The 18,744-nt window shown below is 40.7% G+C and overlaps 1 protein-coding gene across 4 annotated transcripts in view; it reads left to right on the forward strand.

Moving 5' to 3' along the window:
* Positions 1–18,744, forward strand: part of igsf9bb (immunoglobulin superfamily, member 9Bb) — a 157,507-nt gene that overhangs the window by 42,779 nt on the left and 95,984 nt on the right. For all 4 annotated transcript variants that reach the window (XM_030437838.1, XM_030437840.1, XM_030437839.1 and 1 more), the window contains exon 3: positions 18,568–18,714. In XM_030437838.1, coding sequence (XP_030293698.1) covers positions 18,568–18,714 — 147 coding nt within the window. The remainder of the gene's footprint in view (positions 1–18,567; positions 18,715–18,744) is intronic.

Here is an 18,744-nt window from a genome sequence, read left to right on the forward strand (position 1 = left end):
ACACATCGTGAGGCCAGCTGTCTACCGTACTGCGCCGTGGCGGACTCAAACCGCAACCGGTGGGGGTTGCCGGAAGGCGGAGCAAAACCAGATCGGAGCCGCAACGCAGTGGACCCCTATCCAGTGGAAATTGGGCCGACTCATTAGCCATTCTCATGGCTAAAAACAACACACAAAGAAGCTAACGTTAGCATTGGGCTAATACGAGCTACGAACGTAGCCAAGTTGGAAAACCTCACAGATTTCATGAAAATAACAAATCCCCCTGAAACAAAACAAGTAATTACCTGTCCAACAGAAAGAGAGCAACCTCTGCATCACTTTTCAAGCCCTTCACATGCCCCAGTTGTCTCCACCACTCAAACGCTGCACCGATGTTGACTCGGTCGGACTTTTTTCTTTATCCAGAGCCTTTTTGGTCGCAGCCTTTTCTGCCTCTGGCTTTCTTTTCCTTGCCTTTTTAGCGGGGTGAGCTGTTACAAGTAACGCTGGCTGCATTTTCTCTGCCATTGTAACCAAATGAATGTCTTCAGTGAAAGGTAACGTGTGCACGCGCGGAGGAGGGAGGGACAGAATGAGACATGAAGGCATCTAGCCCGGATGGCACGGATTGGTCAGCTTTTTCTCAGGCCTACACCTGCCACAGAGGTCCGATTATTTTCGTTCCTTTTTCTGAATACATAATTTATTGACTACTCTCAGGATAGGCGGATCATTTCACCCAGTATACCAAAATGTGTTTCTGAACAACATTACAGACCCTAGCTTTAAGTAAAATTAAGTGACATGCAAATTAATAACACAATCAATGAAATTGACAAACAACTGTTGGGATCCACAGATGAAGTCCTTCATTGTGGGATTTCAAAATGGACTCTGAATTTAACTCAGTTCCCCGAATTTTCTTACTCCTTCTGTTGGTCAGGGTGATTGACCCCCACTGACCAGGTTATCAAAACTCCAGTTTGTTCTCTCTCTTCTCCCACTGGGCTGCAGTGCCTCCCAAGTTCTTTCTCCAAGGCCCCCCTGCCCTGAATGGGTTGTGAACTGGGCCTAGATACCACACAGCATAGCATAGCATGGCTAAGCATCGGACAGTTTAACTTTGGTTTAAGTAATGCACATGTGGTGAATCTACAGTCATGGTCAAGGTTTACATACACTTGTAAAGAAAATGTATGACATGGCAGTCTTCACTTCCAAGGATTTCTAATGCTCACAAACTACTTTGTCACAAAAATCATTCATGAAGTTAGCTTCAAATCTGAAATTATTATGGGTCTTCTGAACAAGTGACCAAATCTGCTGGCTGAAAAAATATATATACAATAACCTGAACAATCCATTTAGGTGTATAGAGAAATATAAAAAGTTGTGTGATTTCCTTGTAGCATGGCCCCTTAACTTGAGTGATTATGACTGATCGCGGCTAGTGACTTTTCTGGACCTATTTTAGGGCTGGTTGAAACACCCACTAGACTCAGCCACAAGCACTACAATGCGATTGCAGCATTAATCTGAAAAAGCCCATTACTGATTTGAATTAGTCAGGAAAGTCACTTGAAGCCATTTCGAAGCAGTTACAGATCCCAAGATCAACTGTGGAAACAATTGTAAGTATAACGTGCATGGCATAATTGTGTCACTGCCACGATCAGGAAGAAAACACAAACTATCCCTGCTACTGAGAGAGAGCGGGTCGGGCGGTCAAGAGTCAAGCAAACAAACACTAAAAAAGCAAGTCTGCTATGATTTAGAAGCTGCTGGAAGACAGGTGTCAGTGTCAGCAGTCAAGCCTGTTTTGCATTGCCATGAGCTGAGAGGCTGCCGTGCAAGAAAAAGGTTTTTTGCTCCAGACGAGGCACATTAAAGCTTGCTGCTGATATCATACCTACTGATGGAAGTGCTATGTTGTGTGGCTGTTTTGCTGCCAGTGGATCTGCTGTTCTAAAGAAAGTATATAGAATAATGAAGAAGGTGGATTGTCTCCAAATTCCAAACTCCAGCCATAAGATTGGCTCTTTTGTGTAGCTGTGTGTTCCAACAGAACAGTGATCCCAAACACACATCAAAAGTGTTAAAAGAATGGCTAAATCAGGCAACAACTGAATTTTTTGAATGGCCTTATGACTTGAACTTGATGAAAAACACGTGGACTGCTGAAGACACAAGTCTGTGCCAGGAAGCCAACAAATTTAATAGAACTTCCGATTCTGTCAAGAGAAGTGGTTAAAAAATTCAGCCAGAGGACTACCAGAAGCCTGTGGATGGCTATCAAAAGCACCTAATTGACTTAAGGGACATGTAACCAAATTAGAATTACTGTATGTTTTTGATCCAGCTGATTTGGTCACATTTTCAGAAGAATGCATTGTTGAACCAAACTTCATGAATGTCTTTATGTAAGTAGTTATGGTTTGAATGTTATTGTGGTCTCTGTGTAGTCAGGTATCGGTAGTCGGCTTTGCCACGCAGCTAAGTGATGTTACCTAAATTATGCTGCATACAGACTTCTTTGCATGCAACTTACCATCCTCTCCAACCTGGCAACACACCCACTCTTTTTTCAGCCTAGTCTATATAACACCTACATGTGATGTCAGTAAACATATGGTGTGAGCACCACCATTGTTTCTTTGTTTCTCTCCTATCAAAAAAACCCGTAGTAAGCCCCCATCTTGGACCTCAGTCTGCCACCATTGACCATGTTGTAGTTCCCTTTGGTCAGCCATTTTGATGAAAGTTCTTCTTTGTCCATGCCATACGTCATGACATCTTGGACCCCAGCCACCATTTTGTTTGGTTCTTCCAGACACATACACACACACACCCACACACACCTGTGAATAGTACATTTAAGTTCAATTGTGTGTTTTCGTTGTTTGTTTTTAATTAAAAGGCTTTTGAACCTACATGCTGTCTATCTAATGTTGCACAAGAGTGAGTGTCGCCAACCTCTACTCTGTGAAGAACTCTGTAATCCTTGTCTCTCACTAGCAGTTGATGGTAATGGTTATTAAACTATTTATTAATCAGAGTCACAAATTCACTGTGAAGTACCTCTTAGACTCTAAGACTATATTATCGAATTGGCTATCTTTTCTCTTCTTCAAGGATGGTGTCCTGCGGCGATCTAATGTAGATTAGATCTTACTATCGAGGCAGATGACTGCCCACCATTCAGTCCAGTTCTGCTAGAGGTTTCTGTTTTTTTCTTGCCACTGACGCCAAGTGCTTGCTCATGTAGGAACTATTGTGTCTCTGATTGACTATTTAACATAACTCATAATTATCTCTGATAATCATTAGTTATTATCGATAGACAGATTTAACCCCAAATTCCTCTGAATGTTATGTAAAACCCCAAACCTAAACAATGTTTTACATTTCATGCCCACCTCATCATTTCACCTGCAGCTATGTCTATAAAAGGTGTGTACGCCTGGTCTGAAGTCTGCATGAGGTTTGCACATTCTCACTGCACATTCTCTCTTTCTGAATATCAGTATCAGCCTCTAGTATTTTGCAAACCAAAAAACCAGCTCCAAAATTCAACCTGCTTCAACAACATTGATTGTAAATGATGTTTTGTGTCAATAATTTATTACTTGAATGTAGGAATAAATTACAAGGTACAAGGTAAACTGACTGCATGTATACTAGGGTTGGGAATCTCTTGGCACCTCACGATTCGATTCAATTCCAATTCAGAGGTCAACAATTCGATTCTAAACCGATTCTCGATGCAGCTATTTTTTTATGTACATTTCCATGCATGATTTAAAGATTAATAATAATTAAATCTGAGTTTGCTGATCACTTCCTACTTTTTTCTCACTGTGTGACTACTTGGCACTTTCATAGCAAAGTATTTGTAATGATCCATACTTAATTTACTTCCAATATATTTAATTAATAAAACAAATGAAAGAAATGTGGCAAGTCAGCTGGAATGTTACATTTGCTAGCAAACATGCTGCTTTGCAAAGACCCAAAAGGAAAAGTAAAGTGTTCCTGTAGCAGCACACATGTAGTACATTAATACAACTGCAGCTGGTCTGCGGTCGATACAGGTGACAGGTTGATCTCGACGTCTCACACTTTGCTGCAGCTGACTGACCTCACGCTGAGTGCGGGCTGGATTTCAACATACTGTGAGTGCTGTATGACAGTGTACAGTTTTCACATTGACTTGGATTCAGCTTAATAACGACGTATGCGGCTGGGAACGATGGCTTTAAGTAACCATTTGAACGCAGTGCGGAATGACAGAAATAGTTACAGGTGTCACAAGTTAACCTGGATGCTGCGCACTCAACGCCACAGCTAACAGCCAACAGCTAACAGCGGTCTCCACACCGCTCTCGAGCCGCTCAGCGTAAACAAATGCCTCAGACTGTTCCACCCATGAGTTGTTTGTGAGTACAGACATCCACGACATTCCCATGTTTTTTGTTGTGTGCACACCATCGACTGTCCGGGTGCTGCACTTCCGCACTTCCGGGTTCCACCTCTCCGCATCTCATTTAGCTATTCACACACACTCTGATGTCGGTGAAGCTGCAATGCAATTGCTCAAGCACATGAAGAAGGGGCAGTCTGGAATCAAACTGCCAACCTTTTAAACAATTGGCAGCTTATTGTGTGTACTGAGCCACAGGTTAATTGAGGATTGGAAATGGTGATATATTATAGAGACTATAATCATAATATTGATTTCAAACATTTAACTGGTTTTGAGAGACATTCTCAGCTTGGTCTCTGTTTTCTTTTAAAACTTGTCTTGCCTTCGTGGCATGGTACATTTTACATTTTTCAGTCCCATGAGACACATCACTGGCATTGGCTTTAACGACAATTAATCTCTTTGTTTCAGAGCTCTGAAATATCTGAAGTTCTATGATTTGATGCAGGCGAACAAAACAACCTCCCACTGTGCCTCAGCATGATCATGATATTACATCATTGAATAAAGTCCAAGGTCACAGTGAATGCTGCTGGGATACATAGAGGCTTACATTGTGCTCTGTTAAGATAGGGACAATGTCAAAGGTTAATGAGTCGAGCTGGTCACAGGGTCACTGTTTCCTAGACATCCGTCTGCCCTTGGTCTCGAACAAGCCGTTGTCTTATTCTGTTATAGAGAGGAAGAGGGACAAAACATCTGTGAGAGTAGACGAGGCAGACCAAATATAAAACATTTCCATGCAAAAGTGCAGAGAGGAAGCATAAAGTGGACATAAAGTGATAGTCAGGCAGGAAGAAAGCAATTGAAATAGAAGATAGAACTGGAAATGGGGAGACAGAGAAAGAAATACAGAAATAGCAGAAAGTGGTCCCAGATTACATTGTTGAATGTTGCCTATCATCATGGAAGATCTCCAAGCTGGCCCAGAAGAATGGTGACTTTTAAAATGACTTGCCCCAGCTGACATTTCCTGAAGCTAATAAATCTGCTTTGCCCTTCTTTAGTCAGAGTTCTGCAGAACAGTTTGGACTCAGGTTTAAGTCTCTTAGTTGAAAACTGATCTATCAAATACAATCAAATGACCATTGTTCAGTGGGGTTCATATTTAATGATGGATAATTAAGTCTGATCTGTATATATATGAGAATCTGTCTAAGCTTCAGTATATTAGTCACATCTCCTTTGATGGTAACAAATAAACCTACAGCACCAGGAACAACCTCATGTGAAGTTGAAAAAGTGGACCCAAGGCAAGTCCTCTTATGTTATCACAGTTAACGCCAGTCATGAAGAGTGAAGCTCTGTGACAGTCTGCCATGTGTTGACTGCAGGAAGCTGATAAATGAGACAAGAAGTGAGGCTCCACTGACTGAATAGAGAAAGATTGGAGGAGCAGCTGGACTTGTGTCAAAGTCTTGCTGACTGCCTTTGCTGCCTTAGGGATACTGTTCTTGAGACTTTATGTTATTGTATGGACACAGTTCAGGATGGGAAGTTGTTTCCTGTAAATGGGAATTTTGATTGCGTCATGGTTCATCCTCTGCTGTTAGAGAAGCATCAGAAGAACACAAACGGATTATTTAACACTTACCGATATACATTGATGCTCTCCATGTAGATAACAGTTTGGGACTATGTTTACTACACTTGGTTGATGATGATGATGACATGACTGACTCTGGCTACATCCTTCTTAAATGCAAGGGATCAAAATTCTGCCATCAGAGGTCTTTTGATGAGTCAAACAACCACCAAATAACACTTTTCAACATAACTGAGGCTGGATTGTTGACCCGACAATGTGATGTATTATGTTTTATTTGTTTTATTCACTATACGGTAGGTCACATTTGCTGACTTTCTTCCTCACTCTCTATGCTGTATCATCTGGTGATCCCTTGCAGTTACAGCAAAAGGTGACCAAATGAGTAGCACCATTATGTTAAATGACATGACATAGTTCTCTGGGTTTGAACATTGTCTAGAACAGTTATGATCATGTTAGCACATGACTCAATGGAAAATATAACAAATACCTCAATTTTAAACATATTGCAGAAATTTGGTCTCCTTCCTTCCTTACATAACTGATATATTTAACATAACTTAAACCTCTATTGTTTGTCCCCCATAGAGAAGTTCCAGAATCAATGAAATCACAGTCACATATGTAATTTCTTAAGTTTTCCTACTTCACTGTAGAGTACATTCTCAGTGTTATTTGACTAAAGAGTTTAAGTCTTCCCATCAAATTCATGTAAGTTGCATACTGGACGATGATCAGCTCCAAAGTACCTGTGATGTCACAAATCCTGCTGGTACTTCCAGGCGTTAAACTGATCACAGAGATCAGCATCCATCATTCTGCACAGTGAAGCATAAACATTACAATCAAGAAACTAGAAGCAACAGATCTTTTTGACTAGAAGGGGACATTAAAATCATTTTAGCCACATAGGTGTCAAATGTTAGCAACCAACATGGTGAGCATGTAAACACGCAGTATACATGCTAAACATCAGTGTACTCAAAGCTGCAGCTAGGCACAACTGCTAGCACGCTCATATTTATGCATAAATAAATTGCATCTTTTTATATTTTGCATTATTTACCAGTTGGCTGGTTGATGATTATTTTACAATGCACCTAGAGGGAATACAAACATTTTACTTTTATTGTTGTTGGTTTGTACTTTTTGTTCATCGATTGGAACTCTGAGCTGGAATACTTATTGCTTTGGCCAAATGTGTTAGGCCTGTTACATTCTGTATGTGAGCAATGCATGCTGCGAGGCATGGGGGCAGTGTGAGGGACATCATTGTGTTGTTCCAAGCAAAACATGTGGGCAAAAAGAAATAAGTGGAAGCTGTTTGAAAGGATTAATTACTGTTGTGGGGATTTAACGCTGTGTAATTCAACAGTGGAAACGATGGAGATTGTTTTTGACTTTGCTGAAGTTTGCCCACAATGGGCTTTGTGTGATAATTACATAATTGTTGCTGAAAGCAGTTAATGAAGAATAAATACAAAACAAGGCCAGAGAGAGCAATGAGTGTTCTTTAGAATGCCACCAAACCCCTTTTGTGATTTCTCACCTTGGTCAATTGTAGCTCTTAGTTAACTGTGCAATTTACATAAAAGCTCTGTCTGTCATTATGCCTTCATGCTGGCGATAGCTCTGGCTGAAGGCTGGATGTTTTCAGGTTGTTCGTCCATCCGTCTGTCCAATTCATGTAAACGCGATATGAAGAATGCCTTGAGGGAATTACTTCAAATCTGGCACAACGTCTACTTGGAGTCAGGAATGAATGGATTACATTTTGGCAGTCAAAGGTCACTGTGACCTCATGGCATCCCATTCTTAGGAAAACATGTTCTCAGAGACGCCTTAAGGAGATTTCTTCAATTTTGGAACAAATGTCCAGTGTTCATCCTTGAGTCCAACTCATGACAACATTTTGTCATGTTTGTCATTTTATACACATCTAATAGGATAAAATGATGAAGTGAAACATTTTCTATTGGAAAGGTCAACTTGACTGTGACATCGTAAGATTGTTCATCACCATCTAGTGTTATGGCTTATTGGACTGTTTGAATAGAACATTTTGACTGTACAGGTATCTTCATCCTAAAACACATGATTTGGGACTGTAACTGTCTTTTAAAGACCCCTTTAAGTTCTGTGAGATGCAGTTTTCATACACCATCACCACTATAGAAAAACATTGTTGGTCACAGTGGCAGTACTCCGGTGTTCAGTACAACATCACTGCAATAACTAGGAGGAAAATAAACTGACTCATGTAGGGGGCATATAACCATTTATCATGCTGTGCACTTTTGATCTTTCATGGTTCACTTTACCAGCACAAAGTACACCAGCAGGAACACATGTAACTTCCACTAGCTTTTTTATTAATCTAGCTGTACAGCTGTGATTGCACTAGCAATGACCAACTGACCTTGCCCAAATATTGGCTTGTTTGTGTGGTTATAAACAGCTGGGTGTTTTTGCCCCATTTTTAGCCTTGCGAGAGGATATTGCACTTAGTATGTCAGCCTGTCAGTCAGTGTGGTCATTTGGTCAAGACTGAATTATTTCAAAAGCTATTTGATGTTTTGTCATAAAGTTTGGCACAGATAGTCATGTTTCTCAGATTATGATATGTTGATTTTTGGTTTGTAGTGAAGTGTCTCGACCACTATGGAATGGATTGGCATGACATTTGGTACACATATCAGGATGAATTATAAAGTTGCCTAGGTTACCTAACCCAGCTCCACATGAATGAATGATACACTGCACCTATCGCTCTGAGAATGCAGATTAACTTCCTGTTACTGTGGAAAACACCAGATCAAGTTAAGTGCCAGGATGCCCTGGATCAATCACTCAAAGTGCTTTACAACGCAGTTCAACATCCATCCATTCACACACACTCATGTACCGGTGGCAGTGACTACCGTGTAAGTCACCACCTGCTCATCAGGAGCGATAACCATTCATACACGCTCACAAACTGATGGAAGAGCCATCGAGACCCAATTGGGGTTCAGTATCTTGCCCAAAGACACTTGGACATGTAGACTGCAGGGGCCAGGATTCAAACCATGGACCCTTGAAATAGTGGACAATCAGTCTTCCTCCTGAGTCACAGCTGTTAGCAGCACTTAAGCATCTTGCTCAAAACAAAGCATTACAGATGAGTGTTATCACATTAGTACATTCCATTGTCTGAACTGGGCCCTCGCAGTCCACGCATGTTGGTGCATGCTGCTGTCTGGGTGTGCTGCTTACCTGGCCCGATTGGCCGATTGTTGTGTACGCATCTCTTACCTGTCCGTGTTTCGGACAGTGCAAGAAGGGGTTAAATGTCATTTTCTGTGTCCAACATGTGGCGCTTTGACTATGACAGTATGTTAGCCTATAATGCAAAATTAACGTACAATTCTAGTCCAACATCCGACCAGTGGCACCGGAAGAATGGTGGTTTTTCAGCCTACTAACATACAGTGAATCATCACAGGAGACTTTGAAATAAATTGTGGCGGTCCAATATGGTGTCAATGATGTGGGAGCAAAACATAATGTAATCTGTGCAAAAAACCATTTATTTTGTGCTCAATAAATGTATTTGCATGTTTGCTATTATCCATTTTAATGGGAAGAATAACCGTCTCACTCAGTCTTATATGTTTCTCACAAACTCTTGCTGTCCGCGTTGCAGACTGCTGCACACTACATGCTCTCTCTCTCTCTTCTGTGTGCTCTTCTTTGGACAACTGGAGACCGGAAGCTAAATTCAGATGGGCTGTTTCGTCTTCAAGCACAACGCTACCATAAGTAGCTGAAAAAGAGGGATTGTAGATTTAAAGCCGTTTCGCAAAGTTTGTATGTAGTTTCACTGTAAATAGTTAAAAGTTTAGGAAGTATATTATAGAATCAGAGATTGGACCTTTTGGTCTCAATGAGATGGGCCTTTGTGTTTGTACTTTATAATTTCAATGTCAATAATGTGTCTTAGATTTAATAGACTAATTTTATAGCTAACATAAATACAAAATGGACTGCAGGTGAAAAAACCCTCAAACTAATTTGTGGTCAGTTATGTTTTGATTATTGATTCTGCCTTGGTATGTGGTGTCAACTCTAAAAGCCTTTTCTTTGGCCTTGTTATTGAAGTGCTATGGTTAGAGACGAAACAGCAAAAGAGAATCTAGCTTTCAATGTCAAAGTGTTCAAAAGTGAGCACACAGAAGTGAGAAAGAGCATCGTTCAGCAGTCTGCAGTGCAGCCAGCAAGTTAGTGAGTGCATATGTGAAAACTGAGTGAGATGGGTAATTATTGGATGCAAAAATTAATAAAGGCAAACAAGCAAAGTTATTTTGTGATTGTATTGTAGCTTTGTTTGTACAAAGTTCTCAGTAAAATATGGCAGCCTAATATAGTTCTTTCAGGAATGTGCCACAAGTAGCTCCTTGTGGAGATATATTGACACAATTTGAAAGAAATTTGTCTGCGTATTATGTGAAATCATCCTTTTTACTTTGTCTTAGTTTCAGTGATGGCCTGGGAAATTATTGTGTCCCTGTGCTGTTCCCAACAAACCCTGTGAGTGGGCACTTGTGTGGCTGTAGAATTTTGTCAACCTGTTTTATAGAGGTTGTGATTAGGTGAGAAACCTGAATAAGGAGGCTTTTGTAGTGTAATGGGTTTCTTTTGTTCGAGACAAGGTATGCTAACTGAGAAAGAACTCCACCCAAGCTTGTTCTCACTACTTTGACATTTTTGTGCAATCTTTTGCTTATCGCTAACAGTGAAGACTAAATGGACAATATCTGACTTCCTGTTGGGTTTAGGTTATTGGGCCAATAAGATTTTTTGTGCATCTGGTCATGATATACGTGCTCATTGATTTTCGTACATATTGGTGAAACACGCCAGCCAGGGTTTTTTTTGTTGTTTTGCCATTAAAGGGCCCCTAGAGGCCAAGTTGCACAGAATTTTGCACAGCGCCTTAGGGGCATGTGGTGAAGTAGGAACCTGAGTTTCATGTGATTTGGACACACCAATGTGGAGATATGCAACACTTTCTCTTGTGACTAAAATCTACAGAAAATTGTTTTTTAATAACTTGAGTATTTTTTGGAATCTCAAAATTTTTTGTGTGCATTGGTCAAACGGCCTATGAGGAGTATGAAACAGGTGATGTACCACATTTCACGATAGGGTAGGATAAATATCAACAGAAGTGGGTGTGGCCTATGTCAGCCGATTCAGCTCAATTTAGGGAATGTCTGGTTATGAAGTTCTTGAATATGCAAGATAGTATGTGGGAGTTATTTGCCAAAACACGTTTGCTTTGATTATAGCGCCACCTGCTGGTGGCACTAATCTGTACCGCCCATATGAAAAAAAATTCTGTTAATTGTTATGGTTTAGTCACAGTGTCATAAATGTACTTGTACAATGTACTACTGCCACCAGAGTGCCACCTGGGGGCGGATTGGTGACACCTTCGTCAGCTAACCTCAGAGGACCATGGGCAATGATTGTACCAAGTTTCGCCTTAATGGACCAAGCCGATGTTCAGATATAAAAATCTTGAAGTGTAAGAGCGCCATCAGATGGTCATGTCCCCAAATTTTGCACGGAGCCTAAAGGAAATGTGTTGCAGTACCGACCTAAGTTTCATGTCAATCGAACACACCAATGTGGAGATATACAACACTTCCTGTTTTTGCAATTTTCGTCAAAAAAATATTAATAATGGTATTGTGTTGAACCATTCTGTCAGGGACAGTCTAGTGGTGCTATGTGCAAAGTTTGATGCAAGTTGGTGAAATCGCCCTACCAATGAGTTGTGTGTATTTAGCAGATTTAACAAAAAAAAATGTTTTATCTCTGCAGGGCTTAATAACAACATACTGACATACTGCTGCTGCTCCCCAGGGTAGAAAAAGTATTGAGCTAATTGGCATATCCTTTCTAGAGATAATCAATGTAATTTTTCACATGGTTTAGTGTTCCTTAAATAAGAACAGACTAGGCATAGCATAGCTGTGAATAAGGCTCAAAGTGGGCTTCCTCTTCCTTGTTATAGTTTCAAAAGATCATCTGTAAGGGCTGGATTGCATGTTGATGACATCATCCATTCTTCAAATGTGAAAGGCTGGCACAAGGACAGTTATGATGAGAACGTACTCTGCTCAGCCGTAGTAAAGCCATCTATATGACAGCTTTATTGTCTTCGAATTGGACTAAATGTTTTCCAGTGGGGATTCCTGTAAACCTGCTACTATAATGTAGTCAGCCTGCTCTGACATCCTTTGCATCTGTGGCATGTGCAGTAACACTTTGTGAGAAGAAAATGATATATTTCACTAAACTTAAGGAAAAAGGAAAGTGAACATGACATTTCTAAATCATTCTTAAAAGTGCTAATAACTAGTTAAGAGTGGTCGTCTCACTGGTATTGAAGAAGTCATTACCTAACAGATCAAGTAACGTTAGTGACGTGGTCATGACTTGAATAAGGATTCATGTAATAGTAGATGATGGAGAAAGTGTGAAAGAGCATTGAAGTATAGTGAGAGTTTTAGGGATGCCACTTATGACAGATAGTGGCTGAACAGAGCATCGATTAGAAACATGACCAGGGTGCAATCAAATGATTTTTGAATGCACCCTTTCCCTCCCTTTGTTTCCCTCGATCAAGTGACACCCTGGTAGAGCTGAAACAATTACTCAAGTAACTCGAATAATTCGATTACAAAAAATGGTCGAAGCAAAATCTCTGCCTCGAGGCTTCGTTTAATTTAAATAATTTAAATCACCTGCGTTATGTGGCCTACTTAGCTCAGGGTTAATTTTTCTACATGGACTGTTATTGCAGACACACACACCATGTTCAGAATTGAGTAGGCGCGATGACAGAGAGCCAAGAAACCGTCTGTAAAAGACAGAGAATGTGCAAAGTTTATGTGCAAACGTAGTCTTCCATCGCTAGTTAGAACGTATGGTATTTGTAGAGGCCGTAGCCTGATGTTGGTATGACTAGATATCATGTTAAGATGTGGATAGTAATTTGTGTTAAATTGCAAAAAAGTAATAGCCTACACCAAATAACTCCTTTCCACACACACACACACACACACTCATCTCGTCTCTGTCACTCTCCCTCACGCACGCGTGCACACACAAACAAACACACACCCGGTGTTAGGAATAGTTGGAATAAATACCTGCATGTTTTTTTTTCATGAATAAAAGCCAATTGCTTGGTCTATTTAACAGGCCTGTAATTTTCGTTATGCATTATTTGGTATTGTTGTTTAATAATGCAAAATTATTTTATATTAGATTACTTGGTTAATCAATGGGATAATCGGTAGAATACTCCATTTTTATTTATTAAAAACATTTTTTTTTTTTGGCCTTTTATCAGCAATATTGACAGAAGAGCTGAATATATGATAGGAAACAGGATGATAGAGAGGGGAAGTGACATGCGGCAAAGGGCACCCAGGCCAGGACTTGAGCCCAGCGAGGACAAAGCCTCTGTACATGGGACGCCCGCTCTACCTACTGAGGTAACTGGCGCCCCAGAATACTCAATTCTAAAAGTATTTGATAGCTCCAGCCAACAACTTATAGTGTCAGTTGTGAGATAGGACCAACATTTTAGTTTAAAACATTCTAAAAATGAACAAACATCAACAGTGTGAAGAAAGAACAGTATAACTTTTATGTCAGAGATGTCTATACACTGTGTTGCAGAGAAATCTACTGAAGTTAGAATGCTGACCAGCTAGCCCCGGCTCGGTAGCGACTCTTAGATTTTAGTTAAATAAATGAACAAAATAAATGTAAAGAATGTCAAGAAAGGAAAAACATCTATGTTCTTTACTAAAAGAAAAATGTAACCATACTGTGTACCTTCTAAATTCAAGTTTCACTCTATTCCCAAACTAAGTGGGACTAAATGGTTTTAACTCGTCAGAAACACACTTCAAAAACCTTTTCACAATCATCTCTAGCTTGGTCAAAAAACCCCCTAATTTCTCAGAGCAAGATGTGAAAAGATTCCAGCCAGACACGCCATTTTCATCCCTGTCAATGCCCGACTCTCTCTCGGTCCTCTGCAGCTTTAACCCTCTCCTGTCCCCTTCTGCTGTGTCTTCTCAGCAGAGTCGTAGTCCTGGACGGAGCTGATTGTGAATCAGCAGTATCAATCAAACAGTATCCCCTGTCTTCAAACTGACCTCTGTCGGTCTTGGAGTCTGTGTCGTGGCTGAATTTGATCGAGCTGAGCCTCATTGCCTGCAGTGACTCCCCTGTGATCTGAGGTTGCTGGCCAGGCAGACTCCAGCCAGTCAAGGCCATTAGCTCCACTAGTAACTGAGCCAATTAGCTAATGGTAATTAACTACAGCCAGGGATAGTTGGCAAAGAGCAGCACTTGTCTGTTACTCTGGTGATACACTCCCTCCTATAGTTTTGGAGCAATCTTTCAATAGAAATAGTTTATAATTTTATTTTTATTACTGACAATCCCATGAAAATACCAAAACCAACAATGAAGAGATCCTACTTACAAGAAGAGATGGGGTTCAGTTGCATTTTATTTATTTATGTCAAGTTCCAAACAGAAAGAGATAAAAGAGATCTAAAGAGACATTGTGAATAAAATATTTGATGAGGGATTTTTTGGCAGCAATTCTTAACAAATTTGGGTATTTACAAACATGGAACTAGGTCCAAAATTAAACTGACTATTGGAACCAGTCCCTACAAACAGGCATTTTTTTGTGTATCCAAAACCAGATATATCTTCTGCCTCTGTGCCATAGAGCTCCACTGTTGCCCAAAAACTATTAAAGACACATCAATGAGCCACACTGTTGCATTGGGTGACTTATGTCTTAATTAACATAAACACACCAAGCCTTTTTAAAAATGAAACTGCTGTAAATATGTTGTCAGAAGGAACTGATGGGCTCAGAGCTGAGAGCCACTGCAGGGTTGAGAAGCCAGAAACTATTGAGAGGCACCAACATATTGTTGGTTCCGGTCTTTGTGTGGGCTTTGGTTTTAGTTAAAAAAAAAAAAAAAAAGAAACATAGAAAATACCAGCCTAATCCTTTAAATTATGTTACATAATGCACAAGTTGCTGTTAAAAACGTCAAATTATTGAACCAAAAAAACACACGTGTTGCTGACACGTCAGATTATTCATGCATTGCAATGCAAATTAAAAAACTAAGTAACTTTTCTGCATTTTGTCAAACCTGTGTTTGCTTACCTTTAAACTTCTTCCTTTTCCACTAAAGTGAAAAAATAGAGAAAAACTTGTATTTGTTCACTCTAAAATAGCTTGACACTTTCTCACTGTCAGAGGTTGAAAATGTAATGAGTGAACACTGCCCAGAGTAGACAGAAAGCATCATACTGAGGTTGTTTGGACTCAACACTGGAGATTTTCTTGTATTTAATTTGGAAGGATGTGACTTTAGAGGTCACAGAGCACAGGGGTCATGTCAACAACTGGTAGAAGATATAATGTTGTTTGATGGTCTGTCAGTAGAGCAGTATGTATTTCTGTTTGCTGTATATAGATCATAAAAGCAGAATCAATTTTGAAATGGCCTGTTTTCATGATATCTTTCCTAGTGCTCATTAAAAGTTTGGTCATTTTAGTACAAGGTACAGGGTAATGTATTCATCTTTATATGGTACAGGGTTAACCAAGGAAACTCTGTGTGTGAGCACCAAACACCGATGTCCAACTCTTCTCATCCGGCTGTAGTCGCTTTGTCGGCTGATAATGCAGTCCTCCCGTAAAGTGCGTCAGCTTGGTAGAACATGTAGTGGAGACAGGTCTATGTGGGCTCAAAAGCCTCTGATTTCAAGTTGTTTGGCCAGCCTGAGTCCCATTTTGTCCATTTCCTTTTACTGGAACTAGACATTAGCGAGGAGCAGCCTCAAACCAAGCCAGATTAGCATGGCTCTTATTCCAACTCTCTTCCTGCTGTGATGGTGTCAAAGTCCGTTGCTCCTAATCCAAAACACCCGCTTTCTTCTCCAATGACAATGAACGTTTTTTCTGCCATAAGCAGTATGTGTTTCAGCAATAAAGCCGAGAAAATGGTATGTAAAATGTAGCATCATTTAGAGGAGCTACCGGACACTGCATCTTCATGCGCCACTGTTTCCATGTTGTAAATTCTAGTATCAAAGACAACAGTACTCTGAACAGATAAGAACAGCATCTGAATTTCTGTCGTTACATTTGTATTCCCCACAGAACTGTCACAGAATTGACACAGTTGGCCACAAACATCACAGGACTTCTTCTCAGATTCATTCAGACTAATCCAGCTGATTGTCGTTCGCACAGTGTGAAAAGGAACTGCTAGCAGCCAAAGCAGCGGGACTTTCCATGACGCTGATTTGACGAAATGTGAACAAATAGGCTGCAGCTATTTTAAAGTTCAATAATCCGACATTCAGCAGGTTCATCCTCAATAATCTCTCAGCAGTTTTCACCAGATTAGTTGTGCAGTGCAAGATAAAGCTCTTTCGTGTTGTATAGCTGTTACTTTATTTTTACATTTTACATATGACAGGCTCCAGTTTTTGAAGCCCTTACTCTACCATGGTCCACCCACACAGGTGATTTCATTTGTCTTACCTAATGGGACCTCTTCTCAGGACTGTGTGGGCGTGAACTGACTGTACTTTATTAATATCCACTATCTCATTGGACTTGTTGTGTATGTAATGACAGGACAATGTACAGTACATAGCTGTCATTCATATTAGTCCACGTGACATCACGTAATTCGCAGCATAGCTCTACCCAACGTTCACCCGCCCAGTGCTCCAATCAGCCCAAGTAATTGAGGACCACCGGTTCTATTTATACCACTCATTCCCACCAGGACCTTTAACACTTAGACAATTTTTAACTATACTCCCTCTTGACTTACTTTTTTCTTTTTTAGGTGGAATGTCAAAGGTGAGGTTCAAACAAAAATCATGCCTTATTATTTGAGTATTTGGGGTACATGGTTAAAAAAACAAAAATCAGAAAGAAGACAATTTAAAAGAAATTCAGGCTGCCTTGTCAACTAGAAATACAGTCTTCACACATCTTCAGTGTGGTTTGAAATGCACTTTTCACTTCTGTAATTTTCTTTCTTGTTAAGCACATCTGAATTTACATAAACACTTGCAGTGTTATTTCAAGATTGCCATTGGCAAAGGGAGGGCCATATGTGAAAATGAAGCACCACTATACTTTCATACGGTAAGTCACAGTCGGAACAGTGTTTATACAGACACACTCATGCATGATTTCTTGTTCATTACCTTTTATGCCTGAATACATCACATCCAAAAAGGACATCCAGCACTGTTTGGACAGATTGTTTACCCTAAGACATAGACAAATGGAAGTGGAACCAGAGGGCAGGTACTGTGAGAAGAAATACAGTTGTGAGGGATCCATAGACAGTGTATTTACTACATACCTGACACTCTGTAACGTTCCTAGTTCCTTGCAGTCAGACATGGTTCGAAGCTGTTCAAATATAATCTCATATATAAATATCCTAACCAGGACACACACACACACACACACACACACACACACACACACACACACACACACACACACACACACACACACACACAGGCAAAGAAACGTCACTTTGACTGTTTACCTTAACTCACTGAGACAGCCGCCTTCTGCAGCTGATGTATTTACCTGGTGTGTCATGCTGCAGAGGGGATTTAGGAAGGAAAACAAAAAAATTAGTCAGGAATCCCCACAAAGTGGAGAGGATCGTGGCGAGTGAGGGGATTAATGAGGGAGAGCTAGGCTTTGATTTTGCTGACGTTTTGGGCCATCCTGTGCTCCCTGAAAGCCCTTTGTATAGCCCTGCCAGTTGCCATCTGTTATGATCCAGTTGCCAGATTGCCCAGAGCAACATCCCTAACCCCCCCCTACAGCTTTTGATCAGCACAAGGAAAATGCAGCTCTTCCTGACTGTGTACTCACCAAGTCAAAAGCCGATAACTGTTCTGATGGACTGTGACTCCTGTGGAACCCAGGAGGCTTCTCTGTTGTGTTGGCTACATCCCACTCCTCAAAGGAAGTAATGACCTGTCCTTGCCTCGGTGCATCTCCAAAATAGACTGCCACACGCAAGATGAGGACATCTCAGCCACACTGAGGCTTACGTGACAGATTTCACTGCACGTATAGAGTGCAGTTGGTGTGCCACTTTGATGTTGTGATGCATATTCAAAGTTGCACAGTGCAGCAGTCGCTCTGTTTAGAAACAGGTCTTATGCACAGTGATGTTTAGCCTGCGACACTCTGCAGTGCACTCCCTGAATATTTACATCTGAACTCGGCAAAGGTTGATTTTCTCCTAAATATTCATCTGGCCTTTCTCTTCTTTCCTCTCTTTTTTTCATTCACCTCTCACCCGTTCCGCTCCTTTTACTTCCTTCATTAAATTCAATCCACCCGTCCTTCTCACCTCTCTGTGCCCCCTTAAACCTCATCTCTGTCTCTGTCGACCAGGCCGGGCCAGTCTGCACGGCAAGTCCTCCCTGCGGATAGAGAATGTGCGTTCAGACGACCAGGGCTGGTATGAGTGTAAGGTGCTGATGCTGGAGCAGCAGTATGACACCTTTCACAATGGCAGCTGGGTACATCTAACCGTTAACGGTGAGTTGAATTTGCATGCTTTGGACACAA

Source organism: Sparus aurata, chromosome 13 (assembly GCF_900880675.1).
Source record: "Sparus aurata chromosome 13, fSpaAur1.1, whole genome shotgun sequence".
Taxonomy (NCBI): domain Eukaryota; kingdom Metazoa; phylum Chordata; class Actinopteri; order Spariformes; family Sparidae; genus Sparus; species Sparus aurata.